Genomic DNA, 27,560 nt, shown 5'->3' with positions numbered 1-27,560 from the left:
TTGGTACCTTTGTTTTAATGATATGCCATTTAAATTATATAGGGCTAGACTCTACTGTCTTCTAGCAATACTTTTTTTTTTTTTTTGATAAGTGTAATTGTAGGCCTAGAATAAAAGTAATGCCCCCTTCCATCATTTTCCTAATCTCTGTTACATTTTATCATATCTTATGCATTTGAGAACCTTGACTATAAGCAGCACTTACCTGGCCAGAAGTTTAGACCTGTGCCACCTGGGCTGGGTGACAACAAAGTTGACAGATGAGCGTTTACCTTTCCTAAAATGGCGACGCTCTTTTATTTCCTATCGTTGTCAGCGACAGTTTCAACTGTTTACGGGCAAGCGGTAAACCAGGGAAACACTGCATTTGACGCACTGGATGGTTTAGGGTGTTCCCAGGTAGACCTTTATGTTCTTTTTGTTTTATAATTTAGATATATCCACTTTCAAACTTAGATTGAACGAGATGAATTGAATTTTTTATTGAATGATAGTTAAGCACACTTCCGCATATTCAAATGGTGTGTTTACTCATCAAGATATATACTTTATATAGTCACTAATATAGTGACTAGATCTAGATGATACTATTGTAATATAGATCTTTAAATTAGATGTAGTTATCTAGGGGGTTAATTGTTCTGTACTAGATCTATAACTCTCAATTATATTAGATCTCTATATAAATATTATTATTATTATTATTATTATATTATAGGATTAGATCAATTTTAAGCATACAATAAGTACAAGATTATGAAGATACAGAAATTTAAAAAAAGAGAAATAGATGAATTACAGAAATGGGAATCAAATTGGAGCATGTCTTTCTACACAGAAAAATGTCAGTTATAAAGAGTTTACAACAAAAAAAAGCTAAAACAAATTAATTCCACTTATCTTATTCATTTAACCTTGGTTTGGCCAATAATAATTATAATAGAATATGCATCCTCTGTTTGGGACCCCTCAACTCAAAAAAACATTAAGAAACTGGAACAGATACAAAAAAGAGCAGTGAGATTCATAATAAACGAAAACCTTTAGTAAAATCACTAAATTTTTAAAGCCTTCAGGATAGAAGACTCAAAGTAAAGTAGCAATTATACATAAAACACTGAACCATAATCTTCAAATACAAAAACAAAAGTTAATAAAATACTCAGAAAGATACAAAGATAAAGGCACATTCCTCGTTCCATATGCTAGGACTAATTTGTACAAATGCTCCTTCTTCCCTAGTGCTATTAGAGCATAGAATGAGTTGCCTGAGCTAGCCAGGAAAACCAGTGACAGAATTTAGATCATTGATTGATATGCATGACATGTAGGACGTAATTATCCTCTTTTTTGAAGAAACTTCTGTATTATATTTATAAGATAAGATAAGGATCATCAATATTTATTCATTATTGAATTATAGATTAGGTACACTATAAATAAAAATCAACATCATGCTATGAATTTAATCTTGCTCTAATCATTTATTTTATAATTGATCTAGATTATAGATATACTGCTATTGTGAATTTGAAAAAAAAATTATATCTATCTTTTATCATTCCAATGAATTTTATAAAAATATAACAGTTGTTTGTATCTTATAGAATATAGACTATACAAATTTGCATGAAATTTTGTATAAAAGCTTCCTATTACCTTCCAGACTCTTGCTAAGAATGGTTTTGGACAGCTTCGCATTCTTGGGAATGCTATTAGCGAAAAATCACAAGCTTTCTATTAAAACTTTGTATTTTATTTTCGGTATTTCCCCAAAAGGCCACAGTCTATAAAGCATTTAAAAATTATCATTAATTTTGTATTAGTAAAGTAATTTTTTTTTTTTTTTTTTTTTTTTTATAGAGAGAGCGAGGAATGGTGTACTTTATAAACTTTTTAAAAAATTATCCTAATAGCATTAAAAAGATAAATCTAGATTTATTGTCCACCCAACTCTAATGGGTACCTGACTTGAGTTGGGGAAACTAAAGGCGGTTGGTCGTTGTACTGGCCACATAACACCCTGCTCGTTAACCGTTGGCCAAAGAAACAGATGACCTTAACATCATCTGCCCCATAGATCGCAAGGTCTGAAAGGGGAAACTCTTTTTTTTTTTTACTTTTTATTGTCATTTTGCTACATTCAAAAGGAGTATTACTTCTAATATATATATATATGTAAAAAAAAAAAATAATGTTCCCCTTTCATATCTTTCGATCTATAGGGCAGATGATGTAAAGGTCATCTGTTTCTGTGGCAAGCGATTATTGCCAGCTCAATGACCAACTACCTTTTCTTTTCCCCAACTAATGCTAGGTACCCATTAATGCTGGGTGGACTCTGAGGCGCCCTACTAAAGATCCCGAAATTAAAAATCCCAGTCCTCAGCAGGATTCAAACCCAGGACTCCCAATTTGGAAGTCAACTATTTTACCACTCAGCCACCACGCCTCCATATATCATACTTCAGTAAAATTCTGAGTTAGCTCAATATCTCAGTTTGGTATTTTAAAAACATGATTTTTTAACTCATTCATTATTTTCTGTTTTATCATAGGACTGAATAGTAAGTGATTTTATCTCATAAAATGTATATGTAACAATTTCTTAGTTCAAAGCAATCATCCAAGAAGCCTATCTGGAACAAACATTTCAAAGTGCTCAAGCTTTGACTCTATTTGTTTTCAATGACACAGCCTACTCTCTACTGCCTCCATCCAGACTTCTAAGTTTGTATGACAAGCAATCAGCTAATAACTTGGGGGCGAAAGAGTATGTCTACTCTTTTACATGTAAGTTAATCTGTTTTAACAGGCCATTCTTTTTTTATATGTATTTAAAATAAAGCAAATACATTTTTGATGTATTTGAATGTTGTAACTTTTGTCTGTTACATTTTTACCAATGTTTTGACCATTTATGTCAGTGCCATTGGCCATGGAGACATCAGCATTCAGTGATGCAGCTCCAATGAGAACATACTCTGTTAGAAACAGGAAAGCATTTCTAAACAAGAAAGAACTTCGTATAGGGGTAAGTGAAAATTATTTTTTTTAATCTCAAATTCCTGTTGTTGACTGGAGCTAATAAGAAATGAATATTGGGAATCTGTCTGAGAAACAATATGTTTAGTGATGTCCTAAACATGTAGAGTTCAACAAAAATGTTAATTCAGATTTATATTTTACCATTTAGTGCTATTTCAAATGATATCACCTCTTAATAACAATAATTCATAAAGTTTGTGAGCAGCTAGAACATTAGTTGGGCATCTTTTATAATTGACTTGTAACAATTTAAGTAAAAAATCTTTTTAAAATAATGTATTAACTTGCTGTAGATTTATTAATGACACTTTTTTTTTTTGTGTTGCAATGAATTGTTCCCAGAATAAAATAACACCAGTGGAGAGAACCTATTCTAACTGAACTGAAGACCAATTCAGGAGAGCATTACCATGAGCAATTTAGGTTTTAATTATTTTTTTTATCTGTGTTAATTTCTAGAATGTTGCCAGTGGCATACCTGGACCTACAAAATACTTCATCAATGGCGCCATGTTGATAAAACCAAACATTCAAGCTGGGATGCATATTATTCATGTCATTAATCAAGTCCTGGACACGCCTTTGGAAGATAATGCCATAGCCTATGTGACAGGATACAACCCTTCTAAATTACAGTAATGATTTTCTACATTCCGTTCAGTAAAATTTTATAACATATAGATCTAGATCTATATTAAATTTTTATTGTAATTAGATATTTTAAAATTACCAGTGTGTTTTTTTTTTCGGTATTACCTTGGTGAAGTGATCACTCCATATGTCCAGAGAATCATGTGCTCCATACCATTTACTCTTCCAGACTGCAGTGACGCTGTCTCCGTCCAGTCTCTAAAGCTGTGATGCCTTAATGATGCTACCAGCATCTGATCACCTTTTTCATCTTTGGTCCTTTTTTTTTTCTAATACACATTTTTAATTACTTGTAGGGTTTATGGGAATGCTAGAGCGGCCATTCTGAAATTTTTTTCTTCTGAAATGTTGTGGATCTAAGCTGTTTTTATTATTCTAAATATTTTTAGCGTAAGTGACAATTGACCTTTTTGTTTGTTTGCATTTTGGCTGACAAGCTTTTTTTGTTTTTCTTCTGGCTCTTCCCTGTTTCACTGCTGATAAGGCTCTAAATATCTTTTTAGTAGCTCTGAAAGTGATTTTCAGCCTTAATTCAAGCAAATCTGATAGTGAAATAGCTCTATATTTAGGATACCCATAGATCTAGTGAACGGATGCATTGCCCCAGCTGTTTTAGTAAAAAGATCAGTTTTTTACAACATTTTTCATTTATGATACTGAGGTATAAACTATCTTGTAGTACATTCAATTTCCAAAAAAAAATTTATATAAGAAGTCTATGTTTTAACAAACAGAAAAAAAAAACAGTAGAACATTTTAAATAGGTATATGTGATAAAATTTGTGTGAAAAATAATCATTTGTTTAAATGAGAAAACAATTATGGTTTTTAAGACTTAATGCTGTTAGGTGGGGCATATCATCCCTCAAAACTTACCGTTTACTGGCTTTTTGATTGCATGGACCAACAGTTTGGAGCTCTCTCCCTATTAAGATCAGGTAAAACACATGATTAAAACAGAAACAGTAAAACTTACCAGCTCAAAACTTCATTTAGATTAGTTTGCAGTGCTAATTTTTTGTTTTTATGTCTGTAATGTTCTCACACCGCCTTGATCCTACATTATGTTTGTTAACAGTACTGTACAAATTAAATTATTATTAGTATATTGTTTTTTCTTAGCTATTCATTTCTTTAAGATAAATTCAAGCTAAAATATATTATCCTTAAATAATTATGTCAGTGCCACTAGATAAGCTGTTTATATAGACTAGTTGAAAAATTCTTTCCTTAATTTTAATATCAATAGAGCTTGATAAGCTGGTTTAGACCACTAAAAGCATACCCTAAAGAAACTGTTTCCATGTATAGAGATTGAAAAGCTGGTCTAGACTGCTCTCTGTGTATGTTATTAATCTGAAACCAAATGTTAAAATACTTTTTTGACATCACTCTTTTTTTTTTTAATTTTTTTTATTGTTCTAGCTTACCATTCAACCATCTAACTTTTTTAAAATTTCAGGTTTATGTTTTATACTAAAATCATGGAAATTCTTCAGAGATCAGCTCAAGAAGATGGAGAGTACAATTATAACAGACAGGTTGTGGAGGTTCTGAATAGTCCACAAGTGACTTTCTTCATTCCATCTGATGAAGCACTCAACATGATCCCAGTGCAAAAACTGAGCGAACTACAAGGAAACTTGAAGTTAATGCTGGATGTAAGTTAAGAGAAAGTGCAACTTCATTCCGAAAGGTTTACAAATAAAATAGTCTGTTTTGTTGTTGTTTTTTCAAGTTTCTATTATATTGTTATGAATCTCACTATCCAGGCTCTCTGCAAACTGCACCAAACACCACCAACTTAAAGAACTTGACAACTCAGGGCTCCAAAGTAACGTAACACTTTAATGGTTGAATAAATAACAGCCAATACTGTACAATTGGCAGCACGTAACACAAGACTGTACAAATATCTCTTCGATAACACAGTACCGTCGTATCAACTCTTGCACTGGCCTCTCCGTCTCGTTCCGGGCTTGCACTGGGTTCAACAGTTCAGGATTGACTTCACGCACTAGGCTCGTTGTGTCGGACTCGATCGCAGCCCAAGATCAAGACGCCAGTCGTCTCAACTGTACTTGACAGTACTCCGCACTGAACCGTCGTAATGCTCCGTACAGAACCACACCGCTGAACTGTGCTGTAGTCGACGGGACTGTAGTGAACCGGGCTCTGAACCCCTGCCGTGAACCGTCTTGACTGCGACACCTCCGCTCTTATATAGGGTCCCTACTGGCCTTCTCGAAACGTTTCTATGTGGTCAGATGACTACAACTCTCGTGACGCTCCTGAGTTCTGTTCACGACGTCGATCCTTCCCGGACCACCGTCGATCCTTCCCGAACCGCCGTGTTGACACTCGTCTCGGCTGACCGTGGTAAATCGTCACGGTTGACCGCTCGTCTAGCACTGGCCTGGGGCGATTTGCGTCGGCTGACTACACTCACACCACTACCCCCATCTGTGCTACCACCAGGTTTATAACACTGCCCCCTCCTTAGATATGTCCGTCCCGGACAGAATCAAGCTCATGACATTGGCTGTGAAGTTTCATCACTGTAGGTGGGGGTCGATCGGTGGCGATTGGCTTGCCTCTTGAGCTTGACGGAGCCATCCATGTTGCAGTCAGCAATGGTCGCTTCCTTCTCCTCCAGTTTGCCTTGACCTGGTTGCTTCGCCGTCGTGTTTTCATGGCCATCAATGTTGAATTCAGAAAACGTTTTCTTTTCCTCCAGTTAGCCTTCATCTGGTTGTATCGACCTCGTGATCGCATGGTCATCCATCTTGCATTCAACAAAAGTAGCCTTCTTCTTCTCCGCCAGTTGGTCTTCATATGGCTGCAGTGATGTCGTGGTCGCGTCGCTCTTTTGTCGTTCGATATTGAGGGCAGCCGTTTGGCGCATGGAGAGGTATAGGATGTAAGGGCGGGGGATACCAAGATCGTTGGCTAAAGAGGTGACTTCATAGGGCTTTGCGAAGAAGGAATGGGATGGGCTTCAAATCCACAGGACAGGGAATTGTGGGTCATGTCATCATTTTCAGCCTTGTCTGGAGGGCATGCTCGTCGGGCAGGTTGGTAACACTCCTCGTGCAAAGGTCCTTCCTCTTCGGCCTCAGGCTTCATTCGGCTTTCTTCACCACCATCAGGACCTCTCTCTCTCATCTCTGTATCGCCTGTTGGTTTCAGACCTTGTCGATGACTTTCATAGTGCAAATGTCCATCAACTTCGACGTCAGGCTTCCTTGGATATTCTTCACCACCATCAGGACTTTCATCTCCAGTCTTGGCAGCTGGGCCAATGTCTGTTGGGTCCGGACCTGGCTGGTATCTCTCAGCTTGCAAATGTCCCTCAACAGCTTCGTCAGATTTCATTGGGTTCTTATGGTCACCATCAGGGCTTCTCTCGCTGGTCTTAGAATCTGGGCAAGCGTTAGTAGGGTCCAACCTTCGTACGCCACTTGCAACTTGCAAACGTTCATCAGCAACATGCTTGGACACGGAGCAAACATTCACTTGATCTGTCTTGCTGTTTGAGGTGCTCATATCAGGAACAGCTGCAACACAAGCTTCTGTTGGACTATAGGCCGCTTCTCTTGTCTCTTCCTCGCTCTCTTTCTGATTTTCAGGTCTGTACTCCTTGTTTTCGGATTCACAGACAGCACCATCTTCATCAGCATTGCCGTTGTTACTGCCTATTTCTTTAAAGCTTTGGGTGGGTAATAGTTCATTGTTTAGCGATGGCGCAGCTCCTTTATCTTTCAAGTCTCCTTGGTCGGACAGGGTTTCTTCCACCACGTCCATCGTTTTCACCATGGGGCTCGTCACGTCCTTCACCTAGATATAAATCTTTTCAAGCTTGGTACAGGTCTCTTCGTTGGACTTCTTCCATGTCGTATTCATAGCCCGCAACTCTTCCTTCCAGTCATCTAGCTGTTGGTGCAAGAACTCTCTTAAAGTTGGTTTACTTTCAAACAGGTGTCCGGATCTTCCCCTTCTTCCACAATGTCTTCTCGGAGGCGTGCTTGTAAAGTTTCCTTCTTTCCGCCGTTCTTCAGCCCTCGTTCATGCAGTTCTTGCCTCAGTTCTATAAATTCAAGTTCATACAGCAGCTTTAGACGAGCCATAGTAGATCCGATCCAATCCAATTCCTATCTCACTTCTGACACCAGTTGTTACGAATCTCACTATCCAGGCTCTCTGCAAACTGCACCAAACACCACCAACTTAAAGAACTTGACAATTCAGGGCTCCAAAGTAACGTAACACTTTAATGGTTGAATAAATAACAGCCAATACTGTACAATTGGCAGCACATAACACAAGACTGTACAAATATCTCTTCGATAACACCGTACCGCCGTATCAACTCTTGCACTGGCCTCTCCGTCTCGTTCCGGGCTTGCACTGGGTTCAACAGTCAGGATTGACTTCACGCACTAGGCTCGTTGTGTCGGACTCGATCGCAGCCCAAGATCAAGACGCCAGTCGTCTCAACTGTACTTGACAGTACTCCGCACTGAACCGTCGTAATGCTCCGTACAGAACCACACCGCTGAACTGTGCTGTAGTCAACCAGACTGTAGTGAACCGGGCTCTGAACCCCTGCCGTGAACCGTCTTGACTGTGACACCTCCGCTCTTATATAGGGTCCCTACTGGCCTTTATGAACCGGACAGAACGCCGCTCGACGTTTCTAGGTGGTCAGATGACTACAACTCTCGTCAGATGATGACTACAACTCTCGTGACGCTCCTGAGTTCTGTTCATGAAGTCGATCCTTCCCGGACCGCCGTCGATCCTTCCCGAACCGCCGTGTTGACACTCTTCTCGGCTGACCGTGGTAAATCATCACGGTTGACCGCTCGTCTAGTGCTGGCCTGGGGCGATTTGCTTCAGCTGACTACACTCACACCACTACCCCCATCTGTGCTACCACCAGGTTTATAACAATATCTATTTTTTTGAATAATAAATAATATATATATATATGTATATATATATATATATATATATATATATGTGTGTGTGTGACATAGTATTCCCACTAAGTGAATAGTTTATTTTGAATGTGTGACTAACATACTGTTGAATCAAAATACAATGAGATCTCTGTGATAAACTTCTGAAATCCATTGGAACTTTAGAAATCTGAACTTTAGCCTACAGGTATAGACAATCTTTTTGCTCAGCTTAATGAGTGGATATTCTGTTCATAAAATTACCTTTATCTCAAAATGTTAACAGGCAATACATTTTAAATATTTAGTCTAAAAAATTTATCAAAATAATTTTAAAGTAATGAAAAAAATATAGTAATATCTAACAAAATTGACATAAATCAGTTGTTCTACTTTCACACATGCATTTCCATTCCAAGTCTTGAAATCATTTGCTGAACTTGTATATTATAAATGATGGCTTCCTGGTCATGCTCGCTGGACTGTTGTTCTGACTGCTCAATGGTCCAGGCTTCATACCCTGCCCACTGCCATCCCCGTCATCCTGCAAGAGGTTTAGACTAGGAAGTAAATTATCTTTAATTCTGAAGGAAAATCCATAACACATAAAACATTTTGCTAACATTTTTTATGTTTCATTGTTGTTACTCATAAAGGTAAATATCAATAAGAATGGTGGATAAGACTGCCTTCAGCATTAAAGTTTTTTTTTTCTTGACCACTTTGCCATGTTCTGGAATCAGAAATCATGTTCTCAAACTTTGTAGACAATAACTTTAATGCAAACTCGTACTCCTAAATTGTCTTAATGAAGAAGAAAAAAGAATAGACATAGTAATAAAAATTAAACCATTTCCACACATTTCTTAAATGTAAGGAAATTCACAAGAATAACATTTTTGCTTTAAATTCTAGAAAATCAAATGATAGCCTTTAAAAACGTTTATCAGTTGTATTCTTACTGGATGCAATTAATTAGAAATGATTAAACTTATCACAAATAAAAATATTATTGAAAAACACTATTTTTTAATCAACAACATCCACAATGAAATTTCATAATTAATTAGAAACATGTTTCTTTTATTTATTATAGTAATGTAAACAGAAATAACATCAGAAATTTAAAAGGATATTATTCAGTTTTTGCTGTCAAAATATTTTTTCTTTGTTTTGTTTTTCATTATGTTTTCTTTCTTCCTCAGATTGTCACACTTCACATCATCCCAAACCAAGTCTTGTACACATCCTTAGTCAATCACAATGAACGTTTCAATACCCAGTTCAATTCTGGGGCTGTGGTCTTCAGGAAAAACTTTAATAGAGAAGCAGGTACACAATAATTAGAGTATGATATAGATCTATAGAAAATCATAAAAAAAAATGTATGTAAATGATCCATGTACTCTGAAATAAGCATGAATAGCCAGATTAAACAATGGATATACAAATAAGTAATAAGCTTTCTGAATTAAAGATTTCAGGTATATTTTAACATAATAGAAAATGTTATAGAAAAGTTGGTAACTTTTCAGTAATATTCTACCAAAGTAAAATATTCTGACATTCCATCAATCTCTACTTTTCTGTTAAAAGAATTATTATATTGTTTAACTTTAGCCCTAGCTAGACATCATCAGCATTAGATTCAATAATGGATTTTCTTTAGTGTGATTCTTTGTATAGTTTGATGTGTAGTCGATTTCATCCCTTTTTCTTGTTTCAACAGTATATGTGACTGGTCAGCTTAAGGGAGGTCGTACTGTAACTGCTAAACTGAATCCTGCCAACATAACAGTGATGAATGGTGTAGTCCATCAGATTGATAACATTTTGGGATTTGTTTACAAGACAGCTATAGAGGAGATCTCCATTGATCCTCTTACACAGTAAGAGAAAGTTCACAGTAGTTTTTAACATTTTTTGGCTAATGTTAAATATTAAGTGTTGAGAAGGGTAATTAGGCTTATAATCCAAGTATAAAATAGTCTCCATAGAGTGTATTGATTTGAAATTTAATGTTGACATGTTGGTGCATGTGCAGGACTAATTAAGAGCCATGCTTGAGGCATTTGGCCATGACAGTAAACCCAACTGCATCGAAAAAAAAAAAACCTTTATGCAAAATGAAACAAAATGGTGGCTGGAACTTTCAAAACACCTACAAAGATATGTGGATACTGGAGACAGGAATCTTTCTTTCAATTAACTCTGTTATGCTCTCATGGCTAACAGATGTGTGCTGGGACAAATGCACTGTCCCATCTGAACTTGAACTTTGTAATGCCACTATCATATCCTAGTACAAAAAAAGTCAAAAAGTTTTAAGTGCTCCGATCACCTTGACATTACCTTACTGTCAGTTGCAGTAAAAAAAAAAACTTTCTAGAATACTCCTTGACCGACTGACAATTGTAGACAATGTTCTCTCTGGGTGACAGTGTAGTTTCCAAGCTGGTAGAGGTACATCGGACATGATACTTGTCTTGCATCAAATCCCGGAAAGTTGCAAGGAGCAGAACCTGGACTTTTATGCTGTCAACATCAATCTCACCAAAGCTTTTGGCACAATGAATTGTGATGGTTTTATGGAGGATTCTTTGCAAGCTCAGATGCCCTCCAAGGTTCCTATTCATTCATCAAGTAGCTTGTTGGATAAAAAGGCCAAATTAGACACAAGTTGACCTAGCTGATCACTTTCCCATAGAAAATGGCATAAAGCAGGGTTGTGTATATCCTCCTACTGTGTTTGCTATTTTCTTAGGCTCAAAGCTGAGTAAATAGAGGCAGAAACTGAAAAAGGCAAGTTCCACTGAGACGGCAATGTGTTCAACCTTTTGCCCCTACTATCCCACTATAAGACAAAAGAGATGATCATCACAGAGCTTTTTCTATGACAATGATTGCACCTTACTCTAAACCTGTGCTTCATCTCACCATTAAAGAATTTGTTTTCGCTGTTTAAGCTATCAAAGGCAGGTTCATCTATGGAACAACCAGATAGACCTGTTAACTACCTCACCCTAAGGTCAATGTTAGTCAACAATCACAAAGAGGAGTGGCTCAACCAACGGGCATCAGGAAACACAGGCAGAGCCATGTACAAAGAAATGACTATGCCTAACAAACTGGACAGTATTAACTTCCTCCCCCACAAAGAACAATCTACTATCTTCCAACTAAGAACAGGACACACACCACTATTAAATTACCACCTGAACAAAATAAACTCCACACAACTACCCCTCTGCAGACACTGCGCCCACCCCTTTGAAATCGTAACCATATCCTCTTTGAATGCCCCTCCCTAATCCACCTTAGGCAGACCCTACTTCCACTACAGCCCAACATAACCAACACTCTGTACGGCAGTGCTGAACAACTGAAGAAAACAGCACACTTTTTTTCCTTGGCACAGTCTGCAAAAGAGCTCACAGCTCAGCAGCAATAAAGCTGGCTAGAAGAAGAAGAAGTTTTCGCTGTCACTTCTTTTAATTTATCAATAAACCTAGGAAAAACAGAAGTCCTGTTTCAGAAGTCACTCAATAAAATCTACTCAGCCTCTACGTGGTATACCACTTTACATACCATTGTACAGTATTCACAGTACAGCATTCAATGATGCATCATTTTCTAGAGAGATTTTTAACTGTCTTACTTACTAAGACAAGTATCACTTTTGGACGCCTCCAAGTGAGAGTGTGACAGAATAAATTATTCCAGCCTACAAAAATTAGTGTCTATCTAGCAGTGGTTCTCGCCATTCTTTTGTTTGGCTCTGAGACCTGTGTGTTATATAGGTTGCATTCAAGGCCACTCCATAATGTGCATATGCTGGTGTGGGCAGTATAGAAGCACTAGTTACCTTTTAACATCTGCATGGCTCAGACACTTATTTTGCATTTGGGATGATCCCCCCTCCCTGTAAGCACAATAAAGATCAGCTCAGGTACCATTTTGCACTCATTGGCATAGAGGAAAGTATCTGGCAGCAGATGGCCGCTGAACGAGACAGTTTGAGAGCTCTCGGAACATACATTTGAGGCCCAGAGAAAAGTCCTTGTAGAAGACAGAGGCAGACGACATAAAGAAAACTTTAGTGGTCTGTATGACAGTTTCCATTTGGAAATGTGTGGCAATTGGTTTTGGACTTGGTTAGAAGGCCTTGGTTTTAGACTTGGTTAGCAGGCCTTGGTTTTGGACTAGGTTAGCAGGCCTTCGTTTTGGAATAGGTTAGCAGGCCTTGGTTTTGGACTAGGTTAGCAGGCCTTGGTTTTAGACTTGGTTAGCAGGCCTTGGTTTTGGACTAGGTTAGCAGGCCTTCGTTTTGGAATAGGTTAGCAGGCCTTGGTTTTGGACTAGGTTAGCAGGCCTTGGTTTTGGACTAGGTTAGCAGGCCTTCGTTTTGGACTAGGTTAGCAGGCCTTGGTTTTGGACTTGGTTAGCAGGCCTTCGTTTTAGACTAGGTTAGCAGGCCTTGGTTTTGGACTAGGTTAGCAGGCCTTCGTTTTGGACTTGGTTAGCAGGCCTGGGTTTTGGACTTGGTTAGCAGGCCTTGGTTTTGGACTAGGTTAGCAGGCCTTGGTTTTGGACTAGGTTAGCAGGCCTTGGTTTTGGACTTGGTTAGCAGGCCTTCGTTTTGGACTAGGTTAGCAGGCCTTGATTATGGACTAGGTTAGCAGGCCTTGGTTTTGGACTAGGTTAGCAGGCCTTGGTTTTGGACTAGGTTAGCAGGCCTTCGTTTTGGACTAGGTTAGCAGGCCTTGGTTTTGGACTAGGTTAGCAGGCCTTCGTTTTGGACTAGGTTAGCAGGCCTTGGTTTTGGACTAGGTTAGCAGGCCTTGGTTTTGGACTAGGTTAGCAGGCCTTGGTTTTGGACTTGGTTAGCAGGCCTTCGTTTTGGACTAGGTTAGCAGGCCTTGGTTTTGGACTAGGTTAGCAGGCCTTCGTTTTAGACTAGGTTAGCAGGCCTTGGTTTTGGACTAGGTTAGCAGGCCTTCGTTTTGGACTTGGTTAGCAGGCCTGGGTTTTGGACTTGGTTAGCAGGCCTTGGTTTTGGACTAGGTTAGCAGGCCTTGGTTTTGGACTAGGTTAGCAGGCCTTGGTTTTGGACTTGGTTAGCAGGCCTTCATTTTGGACTAGGTTAGCAGGCCTTGATTATGGACTAGGTTAGCAGGCCTCGGTTTTGGACTAGGTTAGCAGGCCTTGGTTTTGGACTAGGTTAGCAGGCCTTCGTTTTGGACTAGGTTAGCAGGCCTTGGTTTTGGACTAGGTTAGCAGGCCTTCGTTTTGGACTAGGTTAGCAGGCCTTGGTTTTGGACTAGGTTAGCAGGCCTTGGTTTTGGACTAGGTTAGCAGGCCTTGGTTTTGGACTTGGTTAGCAGGCCTTGGTTTTGGACTAGGTTAGCAGGCCTTGGTTTTGGACTAGGTTAGCAGGCCTTGGTTTTGGACTTGGTTAGCAGGCCTTCGTTTTGGACTAGGTTAGCAGGCCTTGATTATGGACTAGGTTAGCAGGCCTTGGTTTTGGACTAGGTTAGCAGGCCTTGGTTTTGGACTAGGTTAGCAGGCCTTGGTTTTGGACTAGGTTAGCAGGCCTTGGTTTTGGACTTGGTTAGCAGGCCTTGGTTTTGGACTAGGTTAGCAGGCCTTGGTTTTGGACTAGGTTAGCAGGCCTTGGTTTTGGACTTGGTTAGCAGGCCTTGGTTTTGGACTAGGTTAGCAGGCCTTGGTTTTGGACTAGGTTAGCAGGCCTTGGTTTGGAATAGGTTAGCAGGCCTTGGTTTTGGACTTGGTTATGGACTAGGTTAGCAGTCCTTTCATTGAACCATTCTGGTGTAGTCTGCTGGGTGATGATTTTGCTAACCCTAGTTCACCTATGAGCTGCTACCAAGGTTTGGTTTATGCCATAGGAGCTGGAACTCCTCGTAGTTATTGTTACCAACATATAATAGCCTTTGCTATGTTGTGCTGGAGATTGTGAATGGCACTTACTTTGGGGGGGGGGGGGCTGAGTGTTTCAGAGATTGGCTTCTGGACTTTGGATCCTGGGTATGAATCTCAGTGAAGACTGGGATTTTGAATTTTGTTTTTTTAGGCCGCCTCTGAGTCCACCCAACTCTAATGGGTACCTGACTTTAGTTGGGGGCAAGTAAAGGCATTTGGTCATTGAGCAGGTCACATTACACCCTGTTCATTAACCATTGGCCAAAGAAACAGATGACCTTAACATCATCTTCCCTTAGATGACAAGGTCTGAAAGGGAAACTTAACTTAGTTATAACTAATCAAATCAAGTCTTTTGTGCATATAGAACTCCTAGCTACTTGTAAGTTTATCCCTGCTATATAAACCTGTATAATAAAATAACATCATAGTATAAAAAATTCTATACATTTTCAGAAATTTTGAGCAGCTGATTTATGCTGCCAGAAAAGATCTACAGAACTACTTGACAGCTACAAACGGTGTTACAGTGTTTGCTCCAACCAATGCAGCCATGTTTGCTGTAGCCAATGTCTACCAAAATTACATAAACAATCAATCACTTATTAATATGGTAAGTTGTTTATTACAAAGAATCAAGTAGAATGTTCTTGCACCTTGCAGAACTAAATGCTCCACTAAACACTATTAGAGATAAAGGTGTCTAGTTTGTAATACATTTTTAGTATGGGTCAATTTAGCAATTTGGTGGTGATGTTTGTGTCTCTATGTAAAGCTTTGAAAATATTAAATTCATTGAATACACTAAAGAATGAGTGAGCACAGATGATAATCTAAATGTCTTGGTTTGAACACTAAAGAATGTGTGAGCACAGATGATAATCTAAATGTCTTAGTTTGAACACTAAAGAATGTGTGAGTACAGATGATAATCTAAATGTCTTGGTTTGAACACTAAAGAATGTGTGAGTACAGATGATAATCTAAATGTCTTGGTTTGAACACTAAAGAATGTGTGAGTACAGATGATAATCTAAATGTCTTGGTTTGAAATCCTAGTTGAGGCTGGATAGTATGCCTACAAAATAAAATACCTTTTGGTCTTGAAAGAAACTCAACTACTTTTGAACACACTGAGTGATACTGTAAAACATTGATCAAGTACTTTCTTAGAATGATTATGAGAAAGAAAACATAGTAATAGAATAAAAAATGAGTGTATTTCATGTTTTTCTATAATAAATGTGTTTCATTTCTTCTGCACAAACATAATATATAATAGGTATTTATTTTTTTGATATAGTAAAAGTTGTTCTTTAGCCAGACTTTTTTTTTTTTTTACTAGAAATGAGTTTATTATGCTACAAACCAACCACAGACATATGTAAACATAATTTATATACTATTACAATTACTACAATAAAACTTACCCTGATCTTGAATTGTGTACACTTCAGGTTTTAGAAATGAGTCTTCTCCAACAAGGTCAATATTTCAACCTAATGGATTACAATGGAGGCTATGAGTCTTACAAAACAGCTGTGTCTAGATACAATGGTCGGCTTATCAAAGTCTACAGTGAAGGAAATGGTTAGAATAATTTTACAAAGCTTCACTCAGTCTATTTCTCCCACACCCAATCTTTGATCCAGCTGAAATTTCGCACAATTATTTCTTTAACCTGACAACACATGAATCAATAAAAAAAAATTAACCAATTAGTTGATTAACTATTGGTGATAAATCATTTTGTTTGATATCTCAAACAAAGGAACGAAATTGTAATTGAATCAAGTAAGTCTTAGTGAACACAAACCTGAAAAATAGAATGAGACTATAGAAACAATAGATAAATATACAATCTTCCATGTTCATAAGCCTTCCACTAGCAGAGTGGTTAACATGTGGGCTTGAGAAGGCTTGAGCCATGAGTTCAAATTCAAGTCATTTCCCCTTTTTTTTTTTTATTAATGTTTTTTGTTGTTAGTCTAGATCTATTACAAAATTAATTACATGACTGATCCAAACTATTTGATACAAGTACACTTAATATAAGCTTTTTTTTTTATATAGTATTTTTTTTTTTTTAATTTTCTTGTTATTGATCTAAAATTTAACAAAATTAGCTGTTAACCTTAGACCTCAAGTCCTTTCAGAAACTTGTTTCTTACACCATGATGTGTGATATGGCTAACAAAATAATAAAACACCATTTGAAGTAGGAATTTGAGTCTTGTCTCACAATATCTAAATGACTCCACCTTCACTTTGTCTGCTGAACATGGGACCACACTGAAACTGTTGTTTTTTTTATCAATAAGCAATATTCTTTGACCAAAATTCACTATTTGATAATAAAATAATCTTAAAAATATATCATTGTAAGAAAAAAGATAAACCAGAATGTTTTAAAACTAAAGAAAAAAGGAAAAAATTAATCAGTCAGTATTCTTCAAAACCATCAAAGTCTTTATGAAAAGCATATCTAGAAGTATCTAGAAACATTAGTCAGTTGAAAAATTCCATGTATAAGAAGCTTTCATTATATACCTAAACTGGTGCGGCTTCACATAATTTATCAATTGGATTCAAGTTAGGCAATAACCAACTTTATTTGATTTAAATGTATGTAATGTTTTAAATTTTAAAACAAAATGTACAACATTAATTTTTTTTTTACTACAGACACCTGGGTTGAAGGAGGCTATGTGAAGGCTCGTGTCCTCAAACCAGATATTGGAGTGACCAATGGAGTTGTACATCAGATTGATGCTGTCTTTGGTATCCCAGTTCGTGACATTCCATACACAATTTTTTGTGAAGACTGGCTTGTGTAAGTTTACTTTCAATTGTGATATAAAGGGAGATTATTAGTGTGGGACAATGTCTCTGAATATCTTTTTTTAATCTTGTAAAAAAAAAAAAAAAAAAAAAGGTGAAAAGTTGGAAAACAATGCAGAAATGAGAAAAACAATTTAAAAAAAAATATCTTTTGAGATTTCTACAAAACTCACTCTGTCTGGCCAAAAGTTTGTACATGTTATTTCTCCAACACTCAATCTCAGATCAAACTGAAATTTTGCAGAATTATTTCTTTTACCTGACAGCACAAGAATCAAAAGAAATCTCAAACAAGGGAAAGAATTAGTTCTTGACTGAAGTGGTGGTACAAGCTGAATTAGTCCCCTTTATATTAGGCTGCTATATGAGGCTTAGTAAACACTAACATGAAATAGAAACAATAGATAATTATACAATCTTCCATGCTGATAGACTCCTCACAAGCAGAGTGGTTATCACGTTGGCTTGAGAAGCGAGAAGGCTTTAGCTCACAAGTTTGAATTCATGTCGTCCTTTTTTTAAAAAATACATTTAAAAAGCAATCACCCAGATACCCCATTCTTTCTCCCCTTTCCAACTGCTCCAGACAAGTGATAGGATCATAGTGTATTGAGAACACTAAAAGCAAGAAATTGCGCTTAACAAAAACAATTGGTAAAAAAATATTTCTAATCGCACAGTCTAGATCTATTACAAATTTAATGACATGACTGGTCCAAACTAATTGATACACATTAATATAAGCTTTTTTGTTGTTGTTTTTTTAAGTATTTTTTTGTATTTTGCTTGTTTAAATTTTGTTTTTCTTGTAATAAAATAATATACAGATATTAATACTAGCTGCTTACAACTCTATTACATCAACATTCAAATGCAGAATTTTGGGTCATTAAATATTAAGTAAATTGTTAAATTTTGCAGTCCTTATAAGTTTACATGCATTATTTTCATTGAATAAACTGTAACCTGTCAATACACACATAAATCTTCAAAGAAATGGTCTCCAATTTAATCTCTAGCTAACCTTTTTTTTTTTATTTGATCTAGATATTTCTGTTAGAATAGTAAAAAAAAAAAATTGTGAGAAATATTCATCTTGAAATATGCAATTTACGTAAGTTTTACTGCACAGGACACATTTTTTTTTTTCATTTTGTAAGCAAGGCAATATCAGTGATTTTTTGTTTTTGATATATATTTAAAAATTTTTGTGATTAAATATCAGTAATAGACTTTAATTAAAAATAATCACAATTGATAAAACTATTTTTTTTAATGACTTTACTGAATTATGCTTGTATTGTTTTTTAATTTTAATTAAATGGTGTTCCAGGCCTACATATATTCAACTTCAGTATCTTGGACTAGACAAGTACATGAGAGACCCAACTCTAACAAAAAATTTAGAATGCGTTTTTAGTGCCAGTGCTGCAGCTGGGAGCAAGCCACCTTCCAGTGGCACTTGGATCACTAATCCCAATAGCAATACAAATAACAATAACTATGTTGTACCTTGTGGTGAAGGTTTACTCAGGTGGGTTATACTGTTTTACTTTGATGATATTTATTATGTTCGGTCATACAGTTGTATATCACTTAGGTAAAAGTAAGGTATCCCTTTCAAACCTTGCAATTTATAGAGCAGATGATGTAAAGGTCATCTGTTTCTTTGACCAACGGTTATAGAGCAGGGTGTCATGTGGCCATCACAACAACCAACTGTCATTACTTTCCCAAACAAATATCAGGAACCCATTAAATTTGGATGGTCTCATGGGCATCCTAAAAATCCCAAAAAAATCTGAGTCTTCACTGATTGGTACCTGAGCCCTATCAGCTCAGAAGCCAAGCATTTTAACACTCTGCCACCTAGCCACCATCACATAAGAATACTCAGATTTTTGCTTTGTAATGTACATAGTGGATACAATGGATATATAACATACATACATAACAAATTTTTTTTTACAGCAGCTAAATAAACTGGGCTCTAAATCTTAAGTTTAGCCAGTCTAGGAGATGGAAACTTCTATATAGAACCTACAGCTTTTGTCTGCACCTTTCTCAGACTACTGAGTGGTTTGGTCAGGGCAGTCCAAGTTACTATTATAAAACACTTGCTGGATGTCTTGCAGTTAAACACTTTAAAAAAACAACAACTCGGGTGTATGTGTGCCTTCACTGGCATGGATGAGAAGTTCACAGGAAATGGCTATTGTAAGGGATTGGGGAACTCTTACAAAGACCTTAAAGAAAAGCTGACACCAAAGGAAAGCACAGGCATCCAAAAGAGAATTTTAATCTGCCTCCTAGAGACATCATTTTGTCTGCATTATGCATGGCAAATTATCTAGGTCTGCACAGTCTTTTGAAATACTGCCCCCTCTTCAGAACATTCAAACTTGAAGATGCAGCATTTTATTAAAAACAAAGTGATATTTTATTTTCTAAAAAAAAAAAAATAATGAAATATGTAAGGTTATGTGTGCTGTGTTATTTGTGTGAAATGAAATGTTTTAACAGCTAGATCTAGTCAGAGAGTAAACATATGTAGGACTATTTTTAGGGGGAGATGGTGAAGTTAGAGAATTTCAAAACCAAAATTATGTGTTGGGGGAAACGTTACAAATCATTGGAGGTAGCAAAAAATACAATGGGTTTTAAGAAAATATAGCCTATTAACTTTTCAATGTAGCCAGCATAAATATCAGCTGTTATAAAATATAAATAAATATATACAAGTAAAATTTATAATTATTTTTTGTTTACAAAGATGTGAGTTCACATATTTTGTGCCCAATGGAACAGCTATTGAAAACTTTGCACTGACTCCTTATGGAAGACAAGTGATGAATGATCCTCAACGTTGGAGATGGGTAAGTTGTCAATATTTACAAGAATTCACCTGACTCACTTCCTCATCTGTTCTCAGCTAACATTGTTAGCTTATTTACCACTATTTAACTTTGTAAAAATCTAATTAGTCAATTTACTTACAATCCATGCTGGCAGGACTTTTTAAACACTATGTAGCGTTTTGAAAAGTATTTCTACTTTTTATCATTTTAAATATTTTAAGTACAATGTGGAACATTTGAGTAAGATTATTACATTATTGTATGGGATATCCAAGCCTGCTTATAAATATTGAATGTAGTCTTGGATAAGATATAGATGAAGCAAACAATACATTAACTTTATTTGTGTAAAATATGCAACTAAATAGGGCCTACTGGATTTTGTTTTGCCAAGTGATAAAGCCTTGTGCCAATAAAATGAAGGCAAGCATGCTAAGGGCTTTGCTTATTGTGTTTTATGTTCCTCCTAGGACTGACTTAGACTTAGGTCCTCCCGCGCCGTTCGGCGCATTGGGCGGCAAGCTGTCTCCATAATGATCTGTCACTGGCAATGTCTGAAGCCTCCTCCCACCTGGTGTCCACTGTTCTGAGGTCCTCCATGAAGGTGTGTCACCAGGTAATACGAGGACGTCCCTGTTTGCGTTTTCCTCGTTTTGGCTTCCATGTTATCGCAACTCTTGGTGTGCATAATTCATTTTGACGTAGAACATGTCCCGCAAACCTCATGCGACGCTCAGTCACAACCTCACCAAGTGTTCGACTCCCAGTTCGGCATAGGATTTCCTTGTTTGAGATCTGATCTGTGTAACTGTGTTCCTCCTAGGAGAAGCTTACAAATAAATGATCTAGGGAAAAGAGGTTGACATTGTCTTTACTTAGGTCTGACCACAGAGATGACAACTACCTACACTCACTGGTTGTCACACACATTCACTTTGGGCTGTCTTTCTGCTTGAATAATGCATTGCTGCAGTTCAAAATACTGGAAATAGCTTGGTAGTTTGACCTTGCTAAAATGCCACAAAACAAAAAGAATGAGCTTCTTTCATCTTTCTTTTTATTGTTAGAATGTTAACAGTTTTGGTCAAGTAGTTTCCCTTTGATGTTGAAACTATGGTGATTAAAATCTGATACTTAATAGTATTGAAATTAAATTTCTTTATAATTTAGTAATTAATTAAAATATTTTTAAAAAGTCAATTGAACAAAAAAAAAACCTTTGTATTTTCCAGCTAATGAGAAGATTGATGACTTACAGAGAGAAGATTTACATTGACCAACTTGCAGTGGGAGCTCCAAGAAGTTTTTATGCCGATAATGGAGAAGAACTAATTGTTCAACTTGACTCTCGAAGTAATATTCCCAGTGGACAGAGAAGTAAGTTGATACTTGAAGTAATATTCCCATTGGACAGAGTAGTAAGTTGATACTTGAAATAATATTCTCAGTATATAAGAAAGCATTGACTCATCAGAACATATTTCACCATGTTTGGGATTTACTTTGATACTTTAAGCAGAAAAAAAAGGAATCTAACAGATTAAGCTGTGTTGGTAGGCCCACCAATTGCAAATAAAAGAAACTTCTTTATATTGGTAGCTAAATTCTATACACGATTTATTAGTTTTTTTCTCCCAATTTCCAAGAAATTTAATAATTCTTAACAATAATCTTATAAACTACTTTCTACACTCTTTCTACCAAAACAAAAATTATTTCTCTCATAAAAGATCTTAATTTAATGCAAAATTAAGTCATTTTATACTTGGAAAAATGTTGATAATTCTATTTTAAATAGTTTAAATTCTGTCCAAACAGAAAAGCATTGACTCATTCATAACACTTTGACTTCAAGGGTTAATGTAAATTGCACATTCAGCATCCATACTACCAGCACAGGTTACCCTAACCCTTCAAGGGAGACAACTAAAAAAAAACAACCTTTTTTATCTATTTGAGTAGGCAAAGTCACCTCTTTGCTGGATGGCTGCCTGGTCATTCGGTTTGCATGCTGGACTGTCATTGGGACTAAATGATGGTCCCCGTTTCAAACCCTGCCCGCTGCCATCTCCAGTCATCCTGGGGGAGGTTTGGACTAGGAAATAAATCATCTTGAACTCTGAAGGAACATCCTAAACCTGTCCAGCAACCAAACAATAAACCTCTTGAAGCAAAGTAACCCCATTTCATGTTGTATATATATAATGAAAACAAAAAACATTGATACAACTGAGCAGATAAGTTTGCACTAAAAATATGAAAGAAACAAAATATGGTCAATTATTTGTTCCGGGGAAAAGTTCAAATGAATTGCTTTCAGTGGATGACCTAACATTGTCCTAGAAACATTTGTAGTCCCATCTCTTTACCTTACCATAAGTCTTGAACTAATCACAGTTATATTTGATCTCTTTCAGCTGCCTATATCATGTTTCAAGGTATCAGGGCTCAGGTAGTTCACTCTGACATTGGTGCCACTAATGGAGTCATCCACATCATCAGTTCACTGCTGTTTGTACCAGAGGACTTGGCCCGAGATGTAAGTGGGGCTTCAACAGTTTGTGTCTCATTTGTAGATGTTTTAATCCTGACATTAATGGGTCTAATTTATTCTGTTACATTGTTATAGTAATTTATTAATGAATAATACTTCTGATCTGTAGCAAATACATTGCTATTGTCTACCACCTCAAAGTCTTTATGTAAATAATTATTTTTTTTGTAAAATTATTTTTTGCTTAATATTCTTTCTATCTGTAAATGCTCAAATGGATTTTTTATTTTTTTTTTTTTGTTTCTTTGTTGTCTGTCTGTCTGGTAAAAAAGTTGTTCTTTTTTAAAATTTAATTTGATGGTTAGTGAAGAGCTCAAATTCTAAAGAGCAGTAGTTCTCCCATTTTAAAACTTAAGGGACCACTCAAATAATTTGTGTCCAGACTGTTGACCACTATTTAAATTTATTTTTTAGCTCAGTTTCACTTATTGGGGGCAGCTTAAGAAATGCTGTTAAGGTCTGTTTCATGTCACTAATAAATTTCCAATTAGCTTCGTCACAAGGCCAATGCATTAATCTGCTTACTAAAGATGTGAGTTCTTACATAGCAAAGATCTGTATATAGTTTAGAAGAGAAGGTATAAGTGACAGTTGAAGACATTTTAGATTCTCTTAGACTAACATTTTTCATTTGGTTTTTAAAACCTGTGACCAATAATAGTGTGCCAAGCTTTTAACTGAGCCCTTTCATTTTAATTATACAGTGTCTCATTGCTTTGTATGTTTCTTGTGTGTGATTTTGTATATAGTAAAGTTGTAAAGTTTCCCCATTCAGACCTTGTGATCTATGGGTGAGATGATGTTAAGGTCACCTGTTTCTTTGGCCAAAGGTTAAAGAGAAGGGTGTCATGTGGCCAGCACAATGACCTACCGCCTTTACTGTACCCAACTAAAGTCAGGTACCCATTAGAGTTGGGTGGACTTAGGGGTGCCCTAAAAATCCTGAAATTTAAAATCCTAGTCTTCACTGAGATTTGAATCCAGGACCCCCAGATTTGGAACCCTAGCGCTTAACCCCTTGACCACAGCGTTCTGTGCTTTTGTACATACTTTCTTTGAGTGTTCTTTGGTTTTGTAATTTGTTTTTTTTTTTTTGCTTAAAAAGAAAACCAAATGATGATTTCCAATGCCCAATTGGATCACATTGAACTGAAGATGTTTTAGTTACTCTCACACTGTATCAAACTGACTTGCAGAAATGTGTTTTTATTATGTTAACCCTCACATTCCAGTTGTATCAAACTGACTTGCAGAAATGTGCTTTTAGTATGTTAACCCTCACATTCCAGTTGTATCAAACTGACTTGCAGAAATGTGTTTTTATTATGTTAACCTTCACATTCCAGTTGTATCAAACTGACTTGCAGAAATTTGCTTTTAGTATGTTAACCCTCACATTCCAGTTGTATCAAACTGACTTGCAGAAATGTGTTTTTATTATGTTAACCCTCACATTCCAGTTGTATCAAACTGACTTGCAGAAATGTGCTTTTAGTATGTTAACCCTCACATTCCAGTTGTATCAAACTGACTTGCAGAAATGTGTTTTTATTATGTTAACCCTCACATTCCAGTTGTATCAAACTGACTTGCAGAAATGTGCTTTTAGTATGTTAACCCTCACATTCCAGTTGTATCAAACTGACTTGCAGAAATGTGCTTTTATTATGTTAACCCTCACATTCCAGTTGTATTCAAGGTTCAATTGTTACCATCTCTGACAAAAGATGTTGCATTGTGAATTCTTAAGTGGTTTTTGAACTTGATGTATATAATGTAGTGTAGACAAGCGTTATATTTTATGTATTTGTTTTTAAAGAAAACCCTTTGTGTTAAATTTCAATTGGCTTTCAGGAAAGTAATGTGCCACATTAAAAGTGCTAAATATTTATCTTGCAATATTTTACAAATGCACTGTGTCCACGCTTGATCAGGAAACACATTTTCAGCTTTCCCTGCAAGGTTCTGGTTTTGCTAATAAGACTACTACCATGTTCTATTTACTAATTAGAACTTGGAGATTGTAAGATAATATAATTTATTATACCATGAACTAGATAGAGATACAGTTAATATATTTATTTTAAACTGGTAAGATAATATAATTTATTATACCATGAACTAGATAGAGATACAGTTAATATATTTATTTTAAACTGAAAGATACAATAGTATCTATTTGAATGATTGTGCATTGTCAAATAGCTGATAATAACAATGTTTAGTATTATCTAGTTTAAATAATCTTTCTTAATTTGGTTTGTCTATTGCATTAAAATGAGGCTACTTTATATGTCCTTATGTATTCTTTGCAGTCATTAAGACTTAATGTTGTGTTGTCTGTTCTTTTTATTGGAATGACTGTACTTTGTTAAATAGTTAATAATAATCATTTTACTTTAAGATACAATTTCTAATCATCTTTATTGTTTGCTAAAAACATCTGACAACCTTTCACCTTTTCTGAATATATTTTTTAAGCATTGTGTTTCAATTAGGACTTAAGTTGGTCCAAAAACAAAATGTCACCAGTTTAAAAAAAAATTGAAAATCAAACTGGATAGCAGTCTAGTTGTGTGATAAGGGCTCTAGATAGCAGTCTAGTTGTGTGGTAAGGGCTCTAGATTGTCAATTACAGGACAGAACCTAAATAATTTTAGCATTTACCAGTCTGATAAAACAAGTCATCCATAAATATTAATTTGAATGTGAACTATTCTTTGTTATTGACATGAACTTTTTTTTTATCTTTCAAGTGTTAAAAAAAACTATTCCATTATTTCATGTATTTCTTGACAACACCTTTTTTGGTTTATTCATTGTATTAAGTAACAGACTTGTTGATAGACTGCTCCAGTGTCCTCATTTATGTACCACATTCCATGTAGCAACGAAAGTAAATGTAGGCATACATTTGCAGCACATATTTCAAAGATATCAGAAGTGAATTAGTTTTGCCTACAAACTATAAAGTTATAACAAGTCACATTTGGATACCTCACATTTTGGTTGGGACTTACAAGGAATGTACTTTCAAAAGATGTTCTTAGAATTATTTGGGACTTAAAAGGATTGTCCTTTGAACAAATGTTCTTTCTTTGAACAAATGTTCTTAGATTACAGAAATGTTTAAGTTGTGTAACCCTAACTGTAAAGTAATATAAATTATGAAATTTGTTATACTTTCTTGCACGACAAATGAATGAATATTTGTGTACAAACCTGCTGTGTATATAATGTTGTTTTTTTTATAATTTGTACATACATTTGATTTTAATGTACAATAATTGATCAGCTAAATTTTACATTTGTTTTTGCCAGTAGTGTACATTACATACAAATTAAAAAAATGATTTGTTCTTCCTTATTACGGAATGAATTTGTTTTTCAACCTTGTAAATGCAATGAATTGCTTTGTACAGCTTTGATTTCAAAGCATAATGAATGAAGAAACTAATGTTAAACTAGAACACCATGAATTAGATCTTACCTGTTTTTGTTGTCTAAATCTTTGATACCATTTGTCTCTTTTTACAATAACTTGCATCTTTATAGAGGAACAGGGATGGTACCTGGACACGGATATGAAAAAAAAACTCTATCGATTTTCCTAGAAATTTTATAGTTGATGTATATCGCTGAGAAAAGAATTACTAGCTCATTGGACACACTGGGAAAACTCTATTTTGACCATTATAATTTTTCAAAGTAAAAAAAAAAATAGCCAAATTAAAATTTCTTTTTTAATTTTAATTTGGCTAGAGAACTAGGTCTGATGTAGATCTGACGTTGGTTTTGAAAAGACTGTTGCGCTCTGGAATTTCTGAATGTAAGGCATTATTGGTTCAAGAGTTTAATAAATTAAAGAATAATGTTACGTAAAAAATGTTCCATTGTTTTTTAATCTAACATTCATTAGTTATTAAGAGAGAAAAAATGACTATAAGATGTATAAAGGAGGTATTGTCTTATGTAAATAAAAAAAAGTATTTTTAATGTTTTTTTTGTTTAACAATGTTAATATAATGGCAGCTCAAAAAAACAAAACAAAATGGATTGAAGCAAATGTTCATTAAAGTTTGGCTCTTTAATTTTTTAAATTGGATTCTGATGCTTTGAGTCCCAGTAAAATTGTTGGCTTAAATGTAAATGTCATTAATCTCTCCAATAATTAGCAATAGAACAATTAACTTGTAATGCCAGTATGGGTTCTTTACAGCTGTTTCAAAAATTTTGTGAATATTAATCTTAATTTTTTTTCTATGTGGTTAGTTATTACTCTGAAACACATTTCTGTCCAAGTTTAATTATCTTGGAAGAAAGTGACTTTTTAAAATCACTTTTTATTACCCATAATGGCAAGTTGTTCTATGCAAACTGTTCTTTACTTTATACTCACTAGTTACAAATTTTCTGTATTTTTATGTAAACTTATTCCATACATTATTTTTACATATTCCCTTGTACATTGATAAAATAAAAGATGTTTTGATAAGTAAAAATATTTCTCTTGTTTTTTTATTTTATATTTATATATAGATTTATGAATTAGGTCAAAGTAAGTTGAGGTACATTGTGCTTATTGAGGGTGCTTTATACATGAAATTATTATGGACACAAATACATATTGTGACTCAACCAATTCAAAGAAATTTTGATAACTCACAGCTCCAAAGTAACATTACACTGTAATGTCCAATAAAT

General features: G+C 35.6%; 1 protein-coding gene across 1 annotated transcript; it reads left to right on the top strand.

Annotated features, from left to right (window-relative positions):
• Positions 1-230: 230 nt before the first annotated feature.
• LOC106065759 (fasciclin-1-like) lies at positions 231-27,358 on the top strand. The gene is made up of 14 exons (XM_056017273.1): positions 231-399; positions 2,613-2,793; positions 2,928-3,034; positions 3,508-3,683; positions 5,162-5,360; positions 9,866-9,992; positions 10,390-10,549; positions 15,060-15,216; positions 16,061-16,193; positions 17,289-17,436; positions 18,778-18,978; positions 20,218-20,320; positions 21,535-21,679; positions 22,720-27,358. Exons 1-14 carry the CDS (start codon positions 283-285, stop codon positions 22,929-22,931), a joined length of 2,166 nt encoding a protein of 721 aa, XP_055873248.1. The 5' UTR covers positions 231-282; the 3' UTR covers positions 22,932-27,358.
• The last annotated feature ends 202 nt before the right edge of the window (positions 27,359-27,560 follow it).

This window comes from Biomphalaria glabrata, chromosome 18 (assembly GCF_947242115.1).
Source record: "Biomphalaria glabrata chromosome 18, xgBioGlab47.1, whole genome shotgun sequence".
Taxonomy (NCBI): Eukaryota; Metazoa; Mollusca; class Gastropoda; family Planorbidae; genus Biomphalaria; species Biomphalaria glabrata.
The sequence above is the reverse complement of the archived record's forward strand: the minus strand, read 5'-3'. Positions and strand labels throughout refer to the sequence as shown.

What these genes read in the sequence shown, in the direction of transcription:
- LOC106065759 (XM_056017273.1), top strand. Translation starts at nt 283, where the DNA reads ATGGCGACGCTCTTTTATTTCCTATCGTTGTCAGCGACAGTTTCAACT. An exon ending in TTTTGTGAAGACTGGCTTGT is followed by an intron (nt 17,437 to 18,777) that starts GTAAGTTTACTT and finishes ATGGTGTTCCAG; the next exon opens with GCCTACATATATTCAACTTC. An exon ending in TGTGGTGAAGGTTTACTCAG is followed by an intron (nt 18,979 to 20,217) that starts GTGGGTTATACT and finishes TTGTTTACAAAG; the next exon opens with ATGTGAGTTCACATATTTTG.